The sequence below is a fragment of the Pipistrellus kuhlii genome, unplaced genomic scaffold (genome assembly GCF_014108245.1).
Source record: "Pipistrellus kuhlii isolate mPipKuh1 unplaced genomic scaffold, mPipKuh1.p scaffold_m20_p_8, whole genome shotgun sequence".
In the NCBI taxonomy this organism is placed as follows: domain Eukaryota; kingdom Metazoa; phylum Chordata; class Mammalia; order Chiroptera; family Vespertilionidae; genus Pipistrellus; species Pipistrellus kuhlii.
Window position 1 is genome coordinate 57,741,426 of NW_023425584.1, and position 20,194 is coordinate 57,761,619.

Genomic DNA, 20,194 nt, shown 5'->3' on the forward strand with positions numbered 1-20,194 from the left:
TGTAAACCTAAAACAGCTCTGCAAAAATAGTCTTTTAAAAGGAAAAAAAAAAATCAACTGTCAATTAAAATACAGAAACTTTTAATAATAAGCATTAGTCTTAAAGTCTGTGATGGGAGCATTCTCTGAAGATCATTTTAGTCTGTTATAGTCTGCCAGAGACTTCCCTGTGAAGATGAACACCACGGGCACATTATTTGAGCTTTGGATATAGCCACCAAAAGTCTTGGCCCTGTTCAGCACAATTACAGATGGTCTCCCTCAGCCCTGCCCACCCAGCTGGAAAGGATAAGGTCAGTCCTCACACCCTGCTCTACAGAGCACACCGAATCCTCTCATGTGATCTTGTTCTCCCTGAGAGAGGAACAAGTTTTCTTTTAGTTCCTTCTAAGGTATCAGTTACTGCCCTGAGAGATTAAGGCTTAACTACAAAGAAATGAGGTTCTAATAGCAGGAATTTTTGTTATCAAGCAAGGGCCAATGGGAGAGATATTAGGGGGCAGGCCACCTCTACCGGCCTCTCATATCACAGTGTGATAACCCCGTCTACTAGCACTCCTCAGCCTCACTGATGTTCCCACAAAGAACCATTTACTCTCTGAGTCCAAATCATCTTTGTCCTTGGGCAACATTTTTCTCTTTAGAGTGTATGAGGAACTGCGTTTGTCTCCTCAAAACATGTCTCTTTGGGATTTGATTATTTTATGCTGGTTATTTTTAAGAAATAAAAACCTCGGGAAAAATCTTTAACCTTCCCCCCTAACTGCCTAAAAGAATTTCTCCAGAAAGCAAGTTATCATCACAGACAACTATGTTTTAGTATGAACTGAGTGTGATAGACAGGGAAGAACCTAGCAAAGCCCATTTGACCAAAGTCTTCTCTGTGTCCCACTATTTCAAGATAATCAATATACATTTGCTTACTGAACATGAACTCTCTTCATCTCTCTGTGAACTGCCTTACTTTCTCCTCAATTCTGAATAACATACACACTTCAGTTTCCCTAATATCTAGACTTTTCATGCTTATGTGAATTTCCCATATACACGTTATTAAAATTTTATTTTCTCCTGTAAATCTCCTATGTGTCATTTGAATTATTTGACCAGCTGGAATTTAGAAGGGTAGAAGAAACAGGCACATAACAAGCATGTTCCTGCCTTAGGATCTCTGTATGCTATTCCCTCTTGAAAATACACTCACTTAAATAACCACATGGTCTGTTCCCTCACATGGAAAAAGGTGACCACTGTTAAAAGAGAAAAACCACAAGCCCAACATGGGGTCATTTGTGCTAAAGCTCATGACACCAAACCTAGACTTAGTAGCTGACCTAAATGCAGTTCAATCTTCTCCAGGAATATAACCTTAATTGGTCAATCTGAAATTTCCTAGTCAGCACCAATCACTGGTCCATGGGCCCTCTCCACCCTTCCCCTAAAGGAAACTGAATCCATTTGTCAGACAAGACTACCTCCACCCAAAGGAAGGTAACCTTGCCTGAAACAATCCTTTCTTTTCTTTTGCTACGTAAATAACATTCTTGCCCTGCCCAGTTCTGCCTATAGCCTTTCAGACTGTACAGCCTTTGGGACTTCTCTCTACCTGCTAGATGAGATGCTGTCTGATTCCGGGATTGCTTAACAAAGCCAATTAGTTCTTCAAATTTTCTCAAATACCACTTGAATACCACTTGAATACCACTGAGATAGTTTTGACTCCTTTGATTACCCAAGGTCTTCATATTTTCCTTACATCTCTGGGTCTCATTGGTCAGTGAAAGAGAATCACAATATTAGAGTTACAAGGGACTTCCGACACCACTTATATGAATTTCCTTAGAAGCTCTGTGTAGTGTGTGTTTTTAAAAAATATATATATATTTTTTAATTAGCAAAACTTCACAGGCTCCACATCCAGGCATGTTGTCCAATGGATCTGAAGTCACTTTACATATTTGGGGATCACTGACCCAATCTACCACTTTTGTTTTGTTTATATTTTTTAGAAGAGAAAATAGAAACCCAGATCCATGAGGGGATGTTTCCAAAGACACAGTGAGCTGAAGGCAGAGATGAATCCTCAGGCCATATCATGAAGGTAGAAAAGGCCCCTAGATCAAAGGTGCTCCTACGATATCGGGTACTATAGCCTGGGGTCTCATTTGTGAAAGTTGAATTTAAAAAAATCAGTAAGTGGAAAAACTATCATAGCTTTACTAAGTTCTTTCTTTCTTTGTTTATTGGCCTGTGGACAGGGTAAGGCACAAAAGTAAAAGGAAATGGCATAGTGAAAAAGACAGGATTTTTATTTCATATCTGTTCTGTAAAGACCTGAGAATAGGTTTTTTATTTACTTTTTCTAAATCAATAAGAGGACTGAACTCTTCAATATATAAACATTAAATGGATGAATGGGTATCTGATAACCAACATTTCATATAAACTTGGATCCCATAGAAAGGGAAGAGAGTTGCCAGGAACCCTGGTTTTTCTAGAGCCCACAAGCTGGATCCCTTTTGACTGGCAGTTTCACTGTAATCTTATATGGGGTCACAGGTTATTGCTGCACTCACCAATTCCCACCGGGGCTTCCTACATCACTATTCAGGAGTTATTCAGCTTTTGTTACTGTACCAATAAAAGGATAAGGCTATGCCGAAACCGGTTTGGCTCAATGGATAGAGTGTCGGCTTGGGGACTGAAGGGTCCCGGGTTCGATTCCGGTCAAGGGCATGTACCTTGGTTGCGGGCATATCCCCAGTAGGGGGTGTGCAAGAGGCAGCTGATCGATGACTCTCTCCCATCGATGTTTCTAACTCTCTATCTCTCTCCCTTCCTCTCTGTACAAAATCAATAAAATATATTTAAAAAAAAAAAAAAAAAAAAAAAAGGATAAGGCTAAGCCACAGTCTGACTCACAACAGAAGCCGTAACAGGAGCACCAGGAACTGTGGATTAGGTCAATGAGTATTCCAGTTCAGCATTCGGCTGAGCTCAAACGTGAGGAAAAAATGCCTCCAACAGGCCCAATGGCCTGCAGACCCTGTGGCTGGAGTAATCTTGTTTTCTGTCTGGAACACTGTCATTCTGGAAACAATTAGTTATGGTGACTAACAACTAGGACTTTACCCTGTTATGCCATCAATACTTCAAATAAGACCCGGATAAAAATTTATGTCAGTTGTCAGTTCCTATGAAGCAAGTTAATACTCACTTTAAAACTCTGTAGTAAGACTGCTCTGATTCATCCCTAAAAAGAGAGATTGTCTCAGAGGGAAAAGATAAATGTTACTTAAACCTAAATCACACATGACTCTGCAGCAATACTAAGTTACCACTGCAGTCCTTCATTCATTCACTCCGTCATTCTTAAATTACACCTCTGAATCCCAACTATCAACTGATAGAAATAAACTTTTTTAACATGGCCCTAAAATCAGTGAAAAGGGAAGGCATGCAGGAAGGGTAGGAGAACTTGTGACAGCAATACGCACGCAATGCATCTAAAAGAGTCACGCCCCACAATTTACAACCTTCCTGTGAAGCTTGTCAGGAAGCACAAGACCATCAGCTGACCAGGGTTTGCAGCTTCTCTCTGCTCAATTTATTTAACCTGTCCAACAGCTACATTTTCTAATAGTATCAAAGCAGAAAGGTTTTCACACACTGTTTCTAAGTGAAGGACACAATGAGAAAACACTCTCCCCACCTCTACAACTTGCATCAGACTTTAACAGCCTTTTACTAAAATCTTCAGAGTTCTTTGGTCTGTTGCCTTCACACAACTCTAAATCAGTGACTATTTTTGTGTTTCCTAGTCAGTAATCCTAACTACTATAAATAAAACTGGTAGTAAAATCATGTTCAGTTCATTTATGTGAAGTAGTTCACTAGGGGAAAACGGACCCTAGGTTCTGTACTTACTTTCTTGGTAAGCAACTGCAGCTCTATCTATAGCTCGTCCTTTCTTCCCTCCTTCCCTCCTTCCTTCCCTCCTTCCCTCCTTCCTTCCCTCCTTCCCTCCTTCCTTCCTTCCTTCCTTCCTTCCTTCCTTCCTTCCTTCCTTCCTTCCTCCCTCCCTCCCTCCCTCCCTCCCTCCCTCCCTCCTCCCCACCCTTCCTCCCTCTCTCCCTCTCTTCTCTCTTTACTTCTTTCCTTTTTTTTTTTTTTTTAAAGTAGAATTAGTTCATCCAAATTGTAGAGAAGTTGGATATTTACATTCATTAATTCTTCTACTCCTTCCAGCCTGGTGATTCCAAAACAGTACAAAGAATCTCTTCTGAATCCCTTTTTAAGATATGAAACTTAAAGCACAGTTGACTCTGAAGTGCTTAGTTTCAGTTCCTGTATAGTGTGTGTATGGTATACTTGCAAAGACAAGGTTATGTCAGATTTCTCCTGCCATGGGAGAAACAATGATCACAGATAAGCTTGGCAAATACTCCCCCATTACTCTTATAAACAGCCCAGTGTATGTATCTAGTTTGTTGCGACATTTTAATCTTCCCAATTATGGTTCATGTGGAATGAAACACTTCAGGAAAGAAGTTTGTCCTCTGTATCTTCACTTCCATCCTCATTATTCTCTAGAATGACAGCAATGGGGGTTCAATTTATTTCACAAAATAACAATGAATAAAAACCTAAAGAGTTTGATGAGGCATTTTAAATGGTTTGTCAATAAAAATTTTTTTGATAAAACTCAATTCAGATCTCATAACTCTGAAATCTAGGTATATTGTGCAGTCTTCAAATAATTGCTTCCAGTCTTCTTTCTTAAAATGTCATCTCGCAAAGCTGTAATATAATAACTTAATTTTTAAAACTTTCGCAACAAACTAGATACATACACTGGGCTGTTTCTGCACTGATCTGTGTCAGTCTTACACTGTGGCTAACTACTAGGTATCCAACATGACTCCAATATATTATGGAATCTTTCTCATCAACTCTGAATAATTGGAAAATCATTAAGGGGCAGTGGTGGAAACAAACTACTAGTATACTTAACCCCTATATTATAGTGTAGAATAACGCAGATGCAGTAAAAAAAAATCTGCATGTAACTTAAGACAGTCTGTCACTTGTGGGATGCCCATCATGAATTGAAAATATTGATTTAAGATACCCAAGAGCAAAGAAGTTGGAAGTCATACCTAACTGACTGCCACCTGACTTGGACAAATAGATAACTCGTGAGCACTTTGGAGCCCGATCCTTACAGGGCAAGTTCCTGTCAATAATTCACTCTACCCTTGAGACTGGCCCAAGTCCTAAATAAATTCAGGAAAGCAAATATAATACTGCAAATAACAAATATGGTTTCAAGATTGTAGGAAAGGGAACAGAAAGTGGATGAGGTCTACCAACACAACTGTTCTGTCTGGAGATGAATTCCAATTAATTGACAAGTATATGTCATCATTTTATAGAATTCTCAAAACAACAACACTCAGCATCAGAGAAGTAAATGTAAGTTAAAAAAGTGAAAGAAGATAGTGGATATCTAACAAGTTTTTGTTTTGTTTTGTTTTAAAAAGGGGGGAGGGGAGATAGTGGACATGAACATGCTTTATTAAGTTTAAAGTGTTGTTTAAATGAAAATTATTAAAATCTACCAAAGAATAGTAAGTTCACAGAAAGTGAGAAATGTAAGTACATAGTCAAAACTTGTAAGTTTTTTGTTTTGTTTTTTAAATTATTGGGGTGGCCCTGCATGTTCTTTTGGGGATACTACCTCCTTCCCTGAAATATCTATTTGGGAAATCTAGAACTGTATGAATAAAAGAAATAGGGAATACAAAATTTCCTGATGCTACATCTCCGAATCTCTGAAGAAGAAAAAGTTTTTTAAATCATCTGAACCAGCTACATAGCTTAGCAGGAGAGAGTGAGACCCACAAAAGCTGGGATATTTGCCCAATATTACAAGGATCTTGGACAGCAGAGCTGGGGATCAAGTGAAACCAGAACAGGGTTCAAGATCCAGGTAAAATGAATGCTAATCCATCACTCCTTTCTTTCACTCAGCTGTCCTTTCTTGATAAGAAACAGATAAAAAAATAGATAATATAAAAGTGAAGTTCTTATCTAGCACTCAAATGTATTTTCCTAATGTACCATATTATTCATTACCCCTACCAAGGTTGTTCTACATATTTAACTCTTTAATTGAGTGGACAGCATGTGACCCAATATCCATAAAATGATTTCCACACTTCTCCCTATCTCTCCAACCTACTGGGTTCTTATACTGGAATGGACTCTTTACCATTTTATTAAATTTCTACTAAAGAAAGACAAAGTTTTTTATATGACAGAAACTATACCCTGAAATATTTTAAACCAACCAATAAATATATTTATGGCTTTCCTTACTACCTACCTATCTACATTATATTTTAGAATGTCTGTAATTCTCAAAGGATTTTTTCCTTTTCATTAATAGGGCAATAAAATTCTTTTAAAAAATATATATTTTATTGATTTTTTACAGAAAGGAAGAGAGAGAGGGTTAGAGAGTTAGAAACATCAATGAGAGAGAATCATCTATCGGCTGCCTCCTGCACACCCCCCATTGGGGATGTGCCTGCAACCAATGTACATGCCCTTGACCGGAATCGAACCTGGGACCTTTCAGTCCGCAGGCCAATGCTCTATCCACTGAACCAAACCAGTCTTGGCATGGCAATAAAATTCTTTACAAAGAATGCTTCAATTAAGAACTTCTAATAAAATTAATTAATTCTTCTAAAATGAATGCAATAATTAACCTAAAAAGAATATAGCAAGTATGTTACTCTTTTTAGATAAGCATCATTATTTAAATAGTTCATTATAATACCATCCTGGTACACAGTGAATTAAATTTTCACTTAGATTTTGAAATAGAATTAAAATTTCAAACCTGCTGTCGAGTTCCTTGTGAATAGTGCCCCTTCCTACCCTGGCACGTTTTCGAATCTTTGAGCAGAAAAGTGTCTTGCAAGTCCTCCCAGCATCAGAAACAGCATCACTCACATAACTGGCTGGATCCTGCTGGCCAGGGGGCCGGTTTGTGGTCTTCGCTGTGCCTCCACACATCTCCTGTGCCGTTTAGCCTCCTTCCGGTTTGTCCTGACTATCAACATGGATTTGGACACAAATGCTGGAGAGCCTTTGTTGTTTGAGGAATATTCCGAAGTGACCAGCCACTCTAAATGATCATTGCACTCGCTATGATACAGTAGGTGAGACAAGCTACTGGGCAGCATACAAATTCCTCTTTTTTTTTTTTAGGAAGAAGAAAAAAAAAAGGAACATTCATTTGTTACGTAAATTAAGCCCGCCAAAGATTTAGGAAGTCAGATGCATCCATCACGTTATAAAACATGCTCTCAGCAAACTCAATATAAACAGATAAGCCCAACTCCCACTTCCTACTTTTGTTCCTAAGCTTGTGCTCCTGTTAGCAAAAGTAAAGTCCTCAACAGGTTGAGCAGCCTGGACTGACCCACTTCATCTGTGCTCCTCTGTTGGAGATTATGCAGTAGTAAAGTATTCAGTCACAAGACCTATTCATATGGCTCTGGGCAAATGCAGTGGCTTGCCTTCAGCTGCAAGGTTGTTCTGACATTGGTCACATCACCCTCCTAATGGCTCTCATGTGAGCAAGCGTCAGCTGACAGGTCTTACTCTGCAACCTTGCAAAACTCTGCCCATGGCAAGTGAAAGAGGGTGGTTACCCACAACAGATAAATGTAGGGCTTAATGTATAGAAGATGGCTTAGGGCTGGCAGAGTAGGGACACATGCTTGCTTTAATACCAAATACATACTGTAAACTAATATATGGATATTATGTATCTATATATTAGTAAAAAAAAAAAAAAAAAAGTAATAAGTGGGACGCCATAAACCCTCAAAACTCTTGCACTGAATTCCTGATTCCTGGGCATATTTATGTTGAGAAAGTCTTGACTACCAGAACAAAGAACAAAAGCATTTCAAATTTAAGTTCTGACCCTAACATTCTTCATCTGTAAATTGAGAATAATGTTTTTAAATTAATGTGATTTTTCTACACCAGCGTTTTTCAACCGCTGTTCCACGGCACACATGTTGCCTGGTGTGCCGTAGGTGCAGACAAGACAAGAATTTTATAATTTTTCACTATTTTGTTTACTTAATATTTCATAATAAAGTAATTATAAAATACTTTCTTTGTGTTTATTTGATTCCTATTCAAGAGAATTACTTTATATATAGTCAATATAGGCACAGAGTTAAATTTTTTAACATTTTCTAATGGTGGTGTGCCTCGTGATTTTTTTCATGTAACAAGTGTGCCTTTGCCCAAAAAAGGTTGAAAAACACTGTTCTACACTACTGTGAGTTCAAGGAAAAAATAAATTTTCTTTTAGAAGTAAAGCATAGGCCCTTAAAATACAGGTCAAATCTTGATAATAAATAACTACTAAATAAAAGGATTGTCTCAATTCCTTTCCCTCTTCCTCATCCTTGATTTTGGCTGAAGAAAATATTAACAGATTCCTAATATCAGATGAACACTTGGCTGAGTCTTTAGTTTCAGAAGGTTTTAAATGCATCTTTATACATAGCAGCTGTATTTCACTTCACAAGTGTGAGAACAATCTCATGATACTGTGGTAGAGGTCTCTATTACCTTAAGACTTTATTATGTGCGTGACCCTGAAGTCCCTCTATAACAAACCCCCAAAAGATCTTAAATATCTCCTCCTCTGAGAAACAAAGATTACACACACCTACAATAGCAACTAGACTGCTCTGTGGAACATGCTAAATGGATAGTGCCAAGATAAAACTACATTAGGAGAAAAAATGGGTTCATTTTTCCAGAAAGGAGAACACATTTTAAACTTAAAGCTTAACTTTATGGCCAGAGTGTGATCATGGGTTCTTCTCTCGCAACGTGCCCCCCCCCCCTTGAACTGTCTTTAAAATCACTTTGTCTTTTTAACCGAAAATCAGAAGATCACTTATGCAAATTTTTCCCTAACTTTTCCACTTTAGGTCAAGGCAGCTCAGTGAGCAAAGGCTGAAAGTAAAGCCTTTCACCATCACCAGTGAAGCCCTAAGTCAGCATCTTCAATTCAGCTAGGGTGTGCCCCGTCTAAAAACACAGGAGAAATAAAAGTATAGTTCAGTGTTGATGGGGTGGGGGTCTTTAAAAATACCAATAACTGAATTTCATAAAATAAGGAGAGGAAACACTGGGACACATGCTGTCTACCAGTGACTGTAGGAATGACATCCCACTTTTTATGTATAAGACTGAATTTTCATTTAAAAACTTTAATCTCTAAAAGATAGTTATCTAGGACTTGATAAAATGCCATGAAATCCTCTTTTAAGATATGTGTTCTGAATATACTACATCTACCTAGTAGTTAGCCACAAGCTGTTCAATAATTCTGATATTTTATATTTTACAAAGGCTTCAAATACTATTATAAAAATACAAATTTTATCCCCTATCCAGATGATACAAACATTTTAAATGATCAGATTAATATGAGCTGAAAATGACAACATGGTTACAAAGGATGTTTGGATGAAATAAAGATCAAATGCTCTGGGGGAAAATTCCCTTAAACAGAAACCAAATGGCACAGAAAACCCTAAACCTCTTCTGAGTGTTTCCTTCACTCAGCCAACCATCTTGACACCTACTCTGGGCCAGTCACCGTTTCTCCCTAAATTCAGCACACCTTTTAGCCACCATTTCCTTGGGAGAGTAAGGCTATAACTTTAGCATCTTTATAAACATGAACTGCTGGTCCTCTCCCCAAGGTTTATGATTCAACACTGCTGGGGTGGAGACTGAGTATTTAGATTTCTAAGTTCCCAGGAGGCTGCTGCTATTGGCCTGGGAACCATACAAGGGAGAACCACTTCCTAGGTCACAATTCCATCTTCCCAGGAAGCCTTCCTAGGCTGGAAGATCATCTTCTCTCTTGAATTCCTCTATAATTTTTAAAACCACACTTTCAACATAACTGCTTTGTGAAAGAGTAGTGTACATGTCTTATGATCCTAACTAGATCATAAATTCTTTGAGAATCAAAACTGAGTCTTGACATTTTCCTTTGTGCCTCCTACAGGTTTTACACATGGTAGGTGTCCAATAGACAACTTTCTGATTAGTTTAATGCCACTGTTTAATCGCACATACTTCCTCTTTCTCTCATTTACTATGAGGGGGGAAAGAGTTCTGGGAATTACTTTAAGCTGGTTATTTGGCTATTTTTAAGGATAAAGAACTGCTTAAAGGATTCAGATAGAAACCCTGCTTAAAGGAAGAGAGTATCACATTAACATATGATGAATTAAGGGTGACAAACAGCAACCTAGCAAAGTCTACTATTTCTGAGTGGCTGAAAAGAATTTGTTTACCTAATGCTTTGTGTGTTTTTTCAATCCTCACCTGAGGATATGTTTTTATTGATTTTTAGAGAACGGGAGAGGGAGATGGGAGAGGGAAGAAGGCAAGGAGGGACGGAGGGGAAGAGAGGTAAGGAAAGAGAGAGAGAGGGAGAAAGGGGGGGAGGGAAGGAGGGAGGGGAGGAGAGAGGGGGGAAGAGAGGGAAAAGGGGGGAAAGAGGGAGAGGGAGGGAGGGAGAGGGAGGGAGGGAGAGAGAGAGAGGGAGAGAGAGAGAGAGAGAGAGAGAGAGAGAGAGAGAGAGAGAGAGAGAGAGAGAGAGAGAGAGATCTGATATATCAGTTGCCTCCTGACGGGATCAAACCCACAATCTGGGTATGTGCCCTGTCCAGTTTAAGAACCCACAATTTGTTGGCCTGTTGGTGTTCAGGACAATGCTCCCACAGAGCCACCTGGCCAGGGCTGTTTATCCAATGTTTTGCTGTGTCTCATCTACCTGTGAATTACCTACCTTCTCTTTCTTCTTAGCTCAAGATTGCATATAAGCCTTAATTGCCTGATTTACCTTCAGCCCTATATTCCTACAGAACCCCTATATGTACATTCATAACAAGTTTGGTTCTTTTCTCCTATTACTATGTCTCATGTCAATTTAATTATTAGACCAACCAGAAAAAGTATAAATAAAAATGGGGGGAAACTTTTCTCTCTCCCACAATTATAGCAAAAGTTCCTTTAGACATTTTAACAACTCCAATTGATGTGACTCATGTTATCTTAACAGAAAGGACTTTTAAGACTTTTAAAAAGTGAAAATGCCATTTCCCCTGTTCTTCCCCTTAATAACCCATAATTTCAGTTCAAAATCTGATAAGATGTAATAAAATAGTGATGCATATCAAAACCACAACCATTATGCACTCTATGGTTCCAAATTGCCTTATATTTAAGTAGGAGTCTTAACTTTTCTTCAATATATGAAAAAACAAGTAATAATTATAACATCACAACCATTCTTCTGAGATATTACAACAGCTAATAGAGTACCTAAGAGAAATGTATGTTTAGACCTTTGGTGCCGAAATTCTGTTCTCTACCTCAATCCAATCTCCCTTTTTCTCAATCGTCTTTTCCCCCAAATGGAATCATACTCTCATGCTATTGCTCATCAGCATGCTGGATACCCTGCTCTTAAATATTAAATAATGCACACATTAAAACTGATCATCAGCCCTATCTATATCCCCACTGATGGTAAAGTTCTCTATTTCCTTCACACAGCTCAGCCGGCTTACACAAGTGGATAGACACGTATCTGCCTCAGTGACTGGACTGGCACACTCCCCGCTGCAGTTTAACATGTTGACTAAACTGTTGCTGCTGCCACCAGATACTTTCACAACACAGATGAACTTTACCCAATGTTGGAAGGGAGGATCAGAGAAGTGTGGAAGTAGTAGTTGGCATCCGTGTGATCTATGTCAGAAAGGGGGACTATGGGTTCAACTTTTTAAGCTGTATTTGTACTGCTTCCAATCTCAAAGCTCAGGTACGGAGTGGTCCTAGAGAAGAATGTTAAGTTGATAAAACAGCCTAAGTATGTTGCTGAAACCGGTTTGGCTCAGTGGATAGAGCATCGGCCTGCGCACTGAAGGGTCTTGGATTCGATTCCGATCAAGGGCATGTACCTTGGTTGCGGGCACATCCCCAGTGGGGGGTGTGCAAGAGGCAGCTGATCGATGATTCTCTCTCATGTTTCTGGCTCTCTGTCCCTCTCTCTTCCTCTCTGTAAAAAATCAATAAAATATATTTTTTAAAAAACAAAAAAACAAAAAACAGCCTAAGTATAATTTGGACCATCCCTGGCAAAAAGCTGGGACTCAAGATGCCAGTCTAGTCTCCTTTGCCCATGGCCAAAATCCTAATCAATGAGAACACTGTTTCCTGTTGTGCCCAGACTCCTTCCAAATCCTTCCAATGCAGTGTTTCAGGGACCCACCTCCAATCCAAAACACTTTGCATCTGAGAAAAAAATCCATTCCCTTACTGATTCAGAGTAGGGAAAATTGAAGTTAAAACAGTTTCACGCAATTCTGCATTCACTTGACTTCACACTCTTTAGGTGATAAATAACACTAATAACACTAACATGTATATGATGTAAAACTAACTCAAAAGCCACAACTGAAAGAAATGGGTTTGAAGCGAGAGAAAAAAGAAAAACCTAGCACAGTTCCCCCAAAAGCCCAGTCTAATTATTCCTACCTAATAAATCTTTCTATAAAAAATATTTCTCTGCCTATTCACATTACCTTAATGAGAAAAAAAGGGAAAATAAATGGAGGAGTGGCCGTGGCAGTTCATGATCTTTACCCACCACAGATGACCCTCCTCTTATTGGGGTACAGTAGTCACCTCTTATCTATGGGGATAAAAAAGAATTATAAAAATATACTCTAATAAAAGTTGTGAGAATGTGGTCTCTCTCACAGTATCTTACTGTGCTAAACTCACCTTCCTTCTTGTGATGATGTGAGATGATACAGTACCTATGTGATTAGGTGACATGCGGTGAATAACGCTGACACTGTGTCACAGTGATAAGCTGATGATACTGACCTGATGATATGCCAGAGGAGGATCATTGAGCCATGACAATGTCATGTCTTCACCTACAAATGTAATGCCTTTTCCATCTTAACTAAGTACTCATCACCCACTGTAGCTGTAACTTGCTCAGTTTGAGTGAGGTGTGACAGCAAAATTCCCTTCTTCACAAGTTCACAGAAGATTCATTCTTACTGTATATCTTACCACTTAAACATATGAGATTTTTCTTCCCATATTAAGTTGAGAACTTCCCCCTTTTCACTTAAAGAAAGCACTTTACAGATTTTCTTTGGCATATCTGAATTGCCAGCACCACTTTTCTTGTGCTTTTGGGGCCATTATTAAGTAAAATAATAGTTACTTGAAAACAGGTACTATAGCACAATAGGAGATCTGATAAGTGAGATGCTACTAGGTGACTAACAGTCAAGGAGCGTGTCTAGCCTGGAGACACAGACAAAAGGATGCTTCACTTCTGAGGTGGGATGGAGTGGATGGTGCCAGATTTCATCATGCTACTAAGAACAGAGCGCAATTTAACTTATTTATTTATTGTTTTTGGAATTTTCCATTTAATATGTTGAGAATTCAAATGATCACGGGTTAACTGAAACCATAGAAAGCAAAACCATGAATAAGGGGGGGACTACTGTAATTTCCTTTCTTCCATAATGCATTTTCCATATACCTATGAACAGCTGATCATAAGCCTTTGTACCAGGGGTTTTCAAAGCATAATCTCCAGAAGGCAATATAAAAAGGTTATGGGGCCGAAACCGGTTTGGCTCAATGGTAGAGCGTCGGTCTGCGAACTGAGAGGTCCCAGGTTCGATTCTGGTCAAGGGCATGTACATTGGTTGCAGGCACATCCCCAGTGGGGGCGGTGCAGGAGGCGGCTGGTCGATGTTTCTCTCTCATCTATGTTTCTGGCTCTCTGTCCCTCTCTCCTCCTCTCTGTAAAAAATGAATAAAATGTATTTTAAAAAAAGGTTATGGGATGCTGGTAAACTACTATTTCATGATCTAGGCACTGGTGCAATGAATATGCAGCAAACAAAATATATACACTTTTCTGTCCACATATTATAGTTCAATACAGAGGTTTGTTTTTTGTTTTTGTTTTTGTTTTTAAAAAAAGCACTCATGGACAAAGGTAAGGGGATGAGAAAGCTTTCTTAAAGCAGTGTGATTTAGGGAAATGGGCTTTGGAGAAAGATCCAGGATTAAGATCAAATCTATCAGCCCTGGCTGGTGTGGTTCAGTTGATTGGAGAGTCATCCTATGCACCAAAAGGTTGTGGGTTGTGCAAACACCTAGGTTGTGGGTTCAATCCCTGGTCGGGGTGTGTACAGAAGGCAACCAATCAATGTTCTCTTTCACATCAATGTTTTCCCCCTACCCCTTTCCCTTTCCTTAAAAATCAATAAGCGTAGTCTCAGGTGAGGATTTAAAAATAAAAATAAGAAGATCAAGTCTATCAATACTTAGCTGTTTTCAGAAACATGACCATGAAGATCTCCAAATACCTAAGTAGTGTCCCGGCCTCATAATGCCAGTTCAGTATGTAATCAGAAAATAACATACTTGCCCTAATGCCTTCTGAACTCATCTGACAAGCTAGGCGTTCAGGAAATTTGGCAATAGGTGCCAACTCAGGCATACAGAGTAGATAATAAATAGTTAGATTTATCAACTGTTTATTCTTCATGCCAGGCATTGTTCTAAGTGTTTCATTTAATCACTGGAAGTTGGTAGCACTACTGCACTAATATCTTCTTTTAACAGATGAGGAGAACGGAGCACAGAAAGGTTAGGGAACTGGTCCAAATGATGTAGTTTGTCAATGTCAATGTCAGAGCCAGGCCGTCTGTCCAGGCAACCCCCCCTGCTCCTGACTGAACCACACCACTCACCCTCACCTGCTCTGCCGGGAGGTGCACATCTGTGCCTGCCATTTGAGGACTGATTTGGGAAGAGGTTAAAATGGAGGCAGCTGGATATCACTGATAAGTCAAATTCTTTCTCTGACATCTCAAACCCTGGGCCACCTACAAGGTTTAGATCAGGGGTCTTCAAACTTCTCTCATTATGAGAATCACCTGGTGGAGGTGTTAAAACACAGATTCCTGATAGCACTTCTTATAGTTGGGATCCGGGAATCTGTGTTTTAACAACTCCACCAGGTGATTCTCATAATGAGAGAAGTTTGAAGACCCCTGGTTTAGATTCTCACTCCTTCAGTCCTCTGTGAGGACAAGGCCCCAGTCACATGCACTGTGAGTGACTCAGGCTCTTGTTGGACACCTTGCCATGAACCCTGCCCTGCTCTCTGGTAAACAGTTGCTGTGCCGGAGCCAAGCACAGCAGCCACCCCCACGGGATGCCTGCTCTGTCCTCTTCTCTTAACTGTGCCCAGTCCAGCACTGCAGCTAAGGGACAAACTGCTACACAAAGTAATTTTTTGATCCTTAAAAATCTATCTTAAATATACAATAAAACTAACAAGTATTACTGCTTTGACATATGTAAGGAACTGCCTGGGAGAGAATTTGGTTTTCATATTGAGATAAAGAATTCATGAAAATTCAGGATAACCTATCCATAGTTCCTAATTATAACCCAGATGATTTTCCACTCCCATAGGCCTATAGTTTGAAGAAAATAGCATTTAGCACTCAGCACAGCAGGGGTACTGAGTCTCTGAAAGAATAAATGAATGAGTGGCATGTTTACATGAAATCTATAAAACACAGAAAAATTCTTATATTCTAAAGTTAAATAAAAAGGATACAAAATTATGCATGCACTTGGGTAACAAGTGTACTTTTAAAAAACCCAACATGGAAAAAAAGAATGTTTTTCCTTTCAATCTTCTCTATTTTCCACTTTTCAACAGTAGGTATATATTATTTACAATGAGTGAAACTACTTTATTTCTTTAAGTCCTTGCTACCATACCAGAAATGTTCACTTGATTTATTTATTCTATAACAATTCTGCAGGCTTCATTGTAAGGGAATTGTCAGAATCAAAACTATTTCAGCCGAAAAGCAAAGCAAAGCTCCATGCTTTAAGTGCAATTCTATTCACACTGTTTTTCCTTCAACATAATTGCTATCATTAATATTAATATAAGCCAGCAGAAGTAAATACCTGCAACTATATACTCATTTAAAATCTCTAACTAAAAACAAAACTCCTCAATTTCCCTTTATTGGGATACTTAGTACCTAGCAGCAATACCAAACTCAAAAACATGAGAGGATTTTTAAGCTTCATACAATGTTATTGAAAAAAGTGCTTTTCTAAGGCTATCTAACCAAGTACCAACAGGCTGGCAATGGAGATAAGGAAAAGAAAGATGAGATTCCAGGAGATCTCTAAGGTAATAAATGAAACAGTGGCCTTGAGGAGGAGAGTTACAATAAAAGTGTAGCTGTAACTATCTCATCTCTAACGTTTAACAAGAAAAAGAGGCAGCCAGGCCAGGCTTGCTAACTCAAGGCTCTCATCCTTTCTGAAATAAGCTAGATAACCAGCAATTTAGATTAAAACAATTTTATCACTTATTTTTTAAGGTCTAATATCAGACCTCAGTCTACAGTACTTTTTTCCCTGTGCATGATTTTTACAACCCATCCCCATGTTTCACTGAAATTAAAAACAAGCACACCATTGTTTTCAAGACTTCCACAAGTTAGAAACATATTAGTGACAAAATATTACACAACTTTTAAAGTTTAACTCTGATTTCATGCCAGGCTGTTTCTAGGATTTGGACCCTAGCAAAAGTATCTATAGTCCAGATCTGCTTAAGGAGTTGGAAGCTGAGTTATTGGGTTGGGGCCATCGTCTCTGGAATCATTCACAGGTTTCTCATTCTCTACCAAGCATGTGATGGAAGCACACACAGTTACAAAGTAAAGTAGAAGTTGCCTTGAAGCGCTGTTGCAGAAATTCCTGTTCAACACCCTTGCTCACACTACTATTGACCGAGAATAGCTCTGCAGTACTGCCAGTTTTCGGTGCTCCCACTCACCCCATCAAAATTGTCATTATTCTTACCAAAACTGTAATTCATGGGAAGCATGCATCAAAAAATAGCAGTGGAGAACTCTCAACTATCTCCATCTCCCTTCCATTTGGATGTAGAGCTACAACATAATTAAACTTTTCTGTTGATGCTTTGAAACTATGCAGCCTACATTACTCACTTGCAATGCAGGCTGAGAAGGCAAAGTCACATGCTGAATTGCTGTCAATATTCAGACACAGCAGCTCACATGCCCAAGCCACAACTGAAGCTTTAGCTCCCTTAGCTGAGCACTGAGATCCTCTGAAATAAGCCTACTCATTCTGTGCACCTTGCTCCGTTCATGTAACTACACACCTGTGTCCCATGTCCCACCTGGTCTCTGAGTCTTCCTTGAGAAGAGTTTTGTTATCAAAAGGCCTTTCTCTCCCTCTCTTTCTTACACATATAAGTCTTAAAAACATAATGTTTAAGCATTTTATAATTTTTAAACATTTATAACATGGGATACAACTATTTATCCCAGAGGAATTAATGATTCAATCAACTTAATATAAATGCCATCAAACAATAGCTGTCATTATTGTAACTGTTATAGCCATTGGGATAATTTTAGAACTACTGGGAGTTACTTATTAATCCATTCTGTAATTAAATAAGCCAACAAAATAAAAAGCATTTGACACTCTTACACAATTTATAAAGATATTTCATTGGGTTTGCAGAATAACGTACAAACCTTTCTTAAAACATGCTATCTAAAGATTTAGGACTTCATTCATCCTTTCAAATATTTGATGTGCCAAAAATAGCTCTGCAGTACTGCCAGTTTTCAGTGCTCCCACTCTCCCCAGGCTACAGCCGTGTCTTAAACACTGCAATGGTCACAGTGTAGGGATGCTGACAGAAAGTAAAATGGAATTAGTGTGCTGACAGTGTCAAGGCAGATATGGTGATGGTATGACAGGACTGTCATAATTGGAAGGGTGAAGAGGAAGGAGAGGCTCTTACTAGAAGTACCCAAAGTACTAAGGCCCTCCCTTTGCTCACCTCTAGTGAGTGATATGAGAGCTGAAGAAAGGGAAGAAGTTTTATCTGCAGCCATGTCACGCTCCTGCCTCCCTCTTGACCCCTGGCCATGGAGATATAGCAGCCAACATCACAACTTCCACTGCTGCCCCGGATTTGGCCAAAACTCTTGCAGTAGCTTTCTTACCAGTATCCCACTCGTTCTTGGCCTACTACAAATCTATTCAAAGGAAAAGGCAATGTACACAGAAGAATAAAAGTTATGAGAGTTAACAGAGGTTAGGTTAAAAGATAAGTTAGTGATGGCAGAAGATGCTTCTCTCCTGTTCTCCTTCAGTATGGGTTTGACAGGCAACAATAGCGATACTACCAAAATACAGCTGACATTAAAAGCTTCTCATATAATATGTCTACCACTGGCCAAGTAAGTGAGAAAGACTCTAATGTGCTTTAAGAAGTCTAAGCTACAAAGACTAAGAAAGCTGCTTGGGAGCGGATAGAAATTAATTTATGAGAAGAGAAAGCTGGGGAATGAGAGGCTGGGAAAAGAATCTTCAGCTCTGAATCAGCATACTCTCATTTCTCTGAGTCAGTTCCTCATGACAAGCTTAGTGCTAGGAACTCAGGACAAACCAGTAACCAGACGAGCAGTCACCATTAGCAGTGTCTCTGCTGCAAGAGGGTGTCATCGAAGGGAAAAGAACCCTGGACTAGAAGGCAAGAAGAACTCTATTCTGGCCCAGTCAGTCACTAGCCACATGCCTCTGGGGAAGACACTCAGCTCTCCGAGCCTATTTCCTCAGCTGCAAATAAATGAACAATGATGATACTTCCTCCACCCATCTTACTAGGTGTTAAAAATGTGAAAGTCCCTCTGAAAAATTGTGCAACTTTAGGTAAATGTGATGTATGTTTTTGTTGTTTTTAAATATGCACACATCCAAAAGTACTCACTGTCCTGTTTGAGTTGCTCAGCTCATAATCGGCTGCATTCTATTTACACAACATAAAGCCAAGATAAATAACTTTGGCCACAATGACATCTGGCAAATGATAATTCTATCTAAGAGAGTCAATTCCCTGCCCTCCACCCCAAAACATGGCCAATTCTCTGGAAGCTCCAGGCAATTAAACCCTCTAAATTACTCATTGCAAAGTCCCTTGTGAACAATAAACTCTAGAACAAATTAGTGCAACGGCTAGAAAATTATATCTAAAAACTAATTAGCTTTCAAATTAACATAAGGCATTCTTTCTTCCACTGGTAAATTACTTTTCCACATCCTAAGTAGCTTCAATGATAACAGTTTCCCCTCCTAAAATACCCTTCATTTAACTCTCCAAGTCAAATCCTCTTAAGTTGTTTTAGGACCCAAACCAAGGGCAAGCAAACCTGTAAAAACTCACAATGACTTTTTCCCAAAGATGTTTCAACATTTACCTATAATGGGAAGGCTGAATGGACTCTCTATATACAATGCTTCAGGAGATTCTCTATTTGTTTATTAAGGCTAGAATCTGCCCAACAGCCATGGTTCAAGTTTCTCCCTTTAGCTACACCTGTGTCTTACACACTGCAATGGTCACAGTGTAGGGAAGAAGGGCTGCAGGCCATGCACAATGCCCAGAAAACAGCACACATGGAAGTGGTATTGATTCACAGTAACCTTGACCTGCACTTTGTAATAACAATTTTAATGCTTTAGCTAGTTTTGTAAGGTATTACTCTCTCCTGGCATTTCATCACATACATCAGATTTTTAGAATATCCCTGGAGAACTTCTACACCAGATCATGAACTTCCATCTTTAATTTCTTTTGTGTTTTCCTTATGTAGCTAAGCTAGAAGGCACTTAGTAAATTGTTCTTAAGTTACAAGTGACCTCTTTTCTCTCATATTTACTAAGGCTGCCTCACAAATAGCTGTTCACCTATGTTCTGGAAATAGTCACTCATAACCTCATTATGCCTTGGCTGGAGGTGACATAGATTCAAATGGTCCTCTGAAAAATAATTACACATTTAAAAATCTGATTGTGTTTAATTAATCCAAAACACAAGCTAACACTAACCTTGATATCAATTATTAAAGGGATTCAGTTATATTTCATCCAGTAG

The 20,194-nt window shown here is 39.0% G+C and overlaps 1 protein-coding gene across 7 annotated transcripts in view; it reads right to left on the bottom strand.

Annotated features, from left to right (window-relative positions):
* Nucleotides 1–20,194, bottom strand: part of FNIP2 (folliculin interacting protein 2) — a 121,305-nt gene that overhangs the window by 75,893 nt on the left and 25,218 nt on the right. For 2 of the 7 annotated variants that reach the window (XM_036424077.2, XM_036424075.2), the window contains exon 1: nucleotides 6,911–7,778. The exons of 2 other annotated variants lie outside the window; for them this stretch is intronic. In XM_036424077.2, the coding sequence (XP_036279970.1) occupies nucleotides 6,911–7,086 (176 nt within the window). In that variant the 5' untranslated portion in view covers nucleotides 7,087–7,778. Of the gene's footprint in view, nucleotides 1–6,910; nucleotides 7,785–20,194 lie in introns of those variants that run through there. 3 more of the 7 variants (XM_045576627.1, XM_036424084.2, XM_036424081.2) reach the window with 2 other exon arrangements.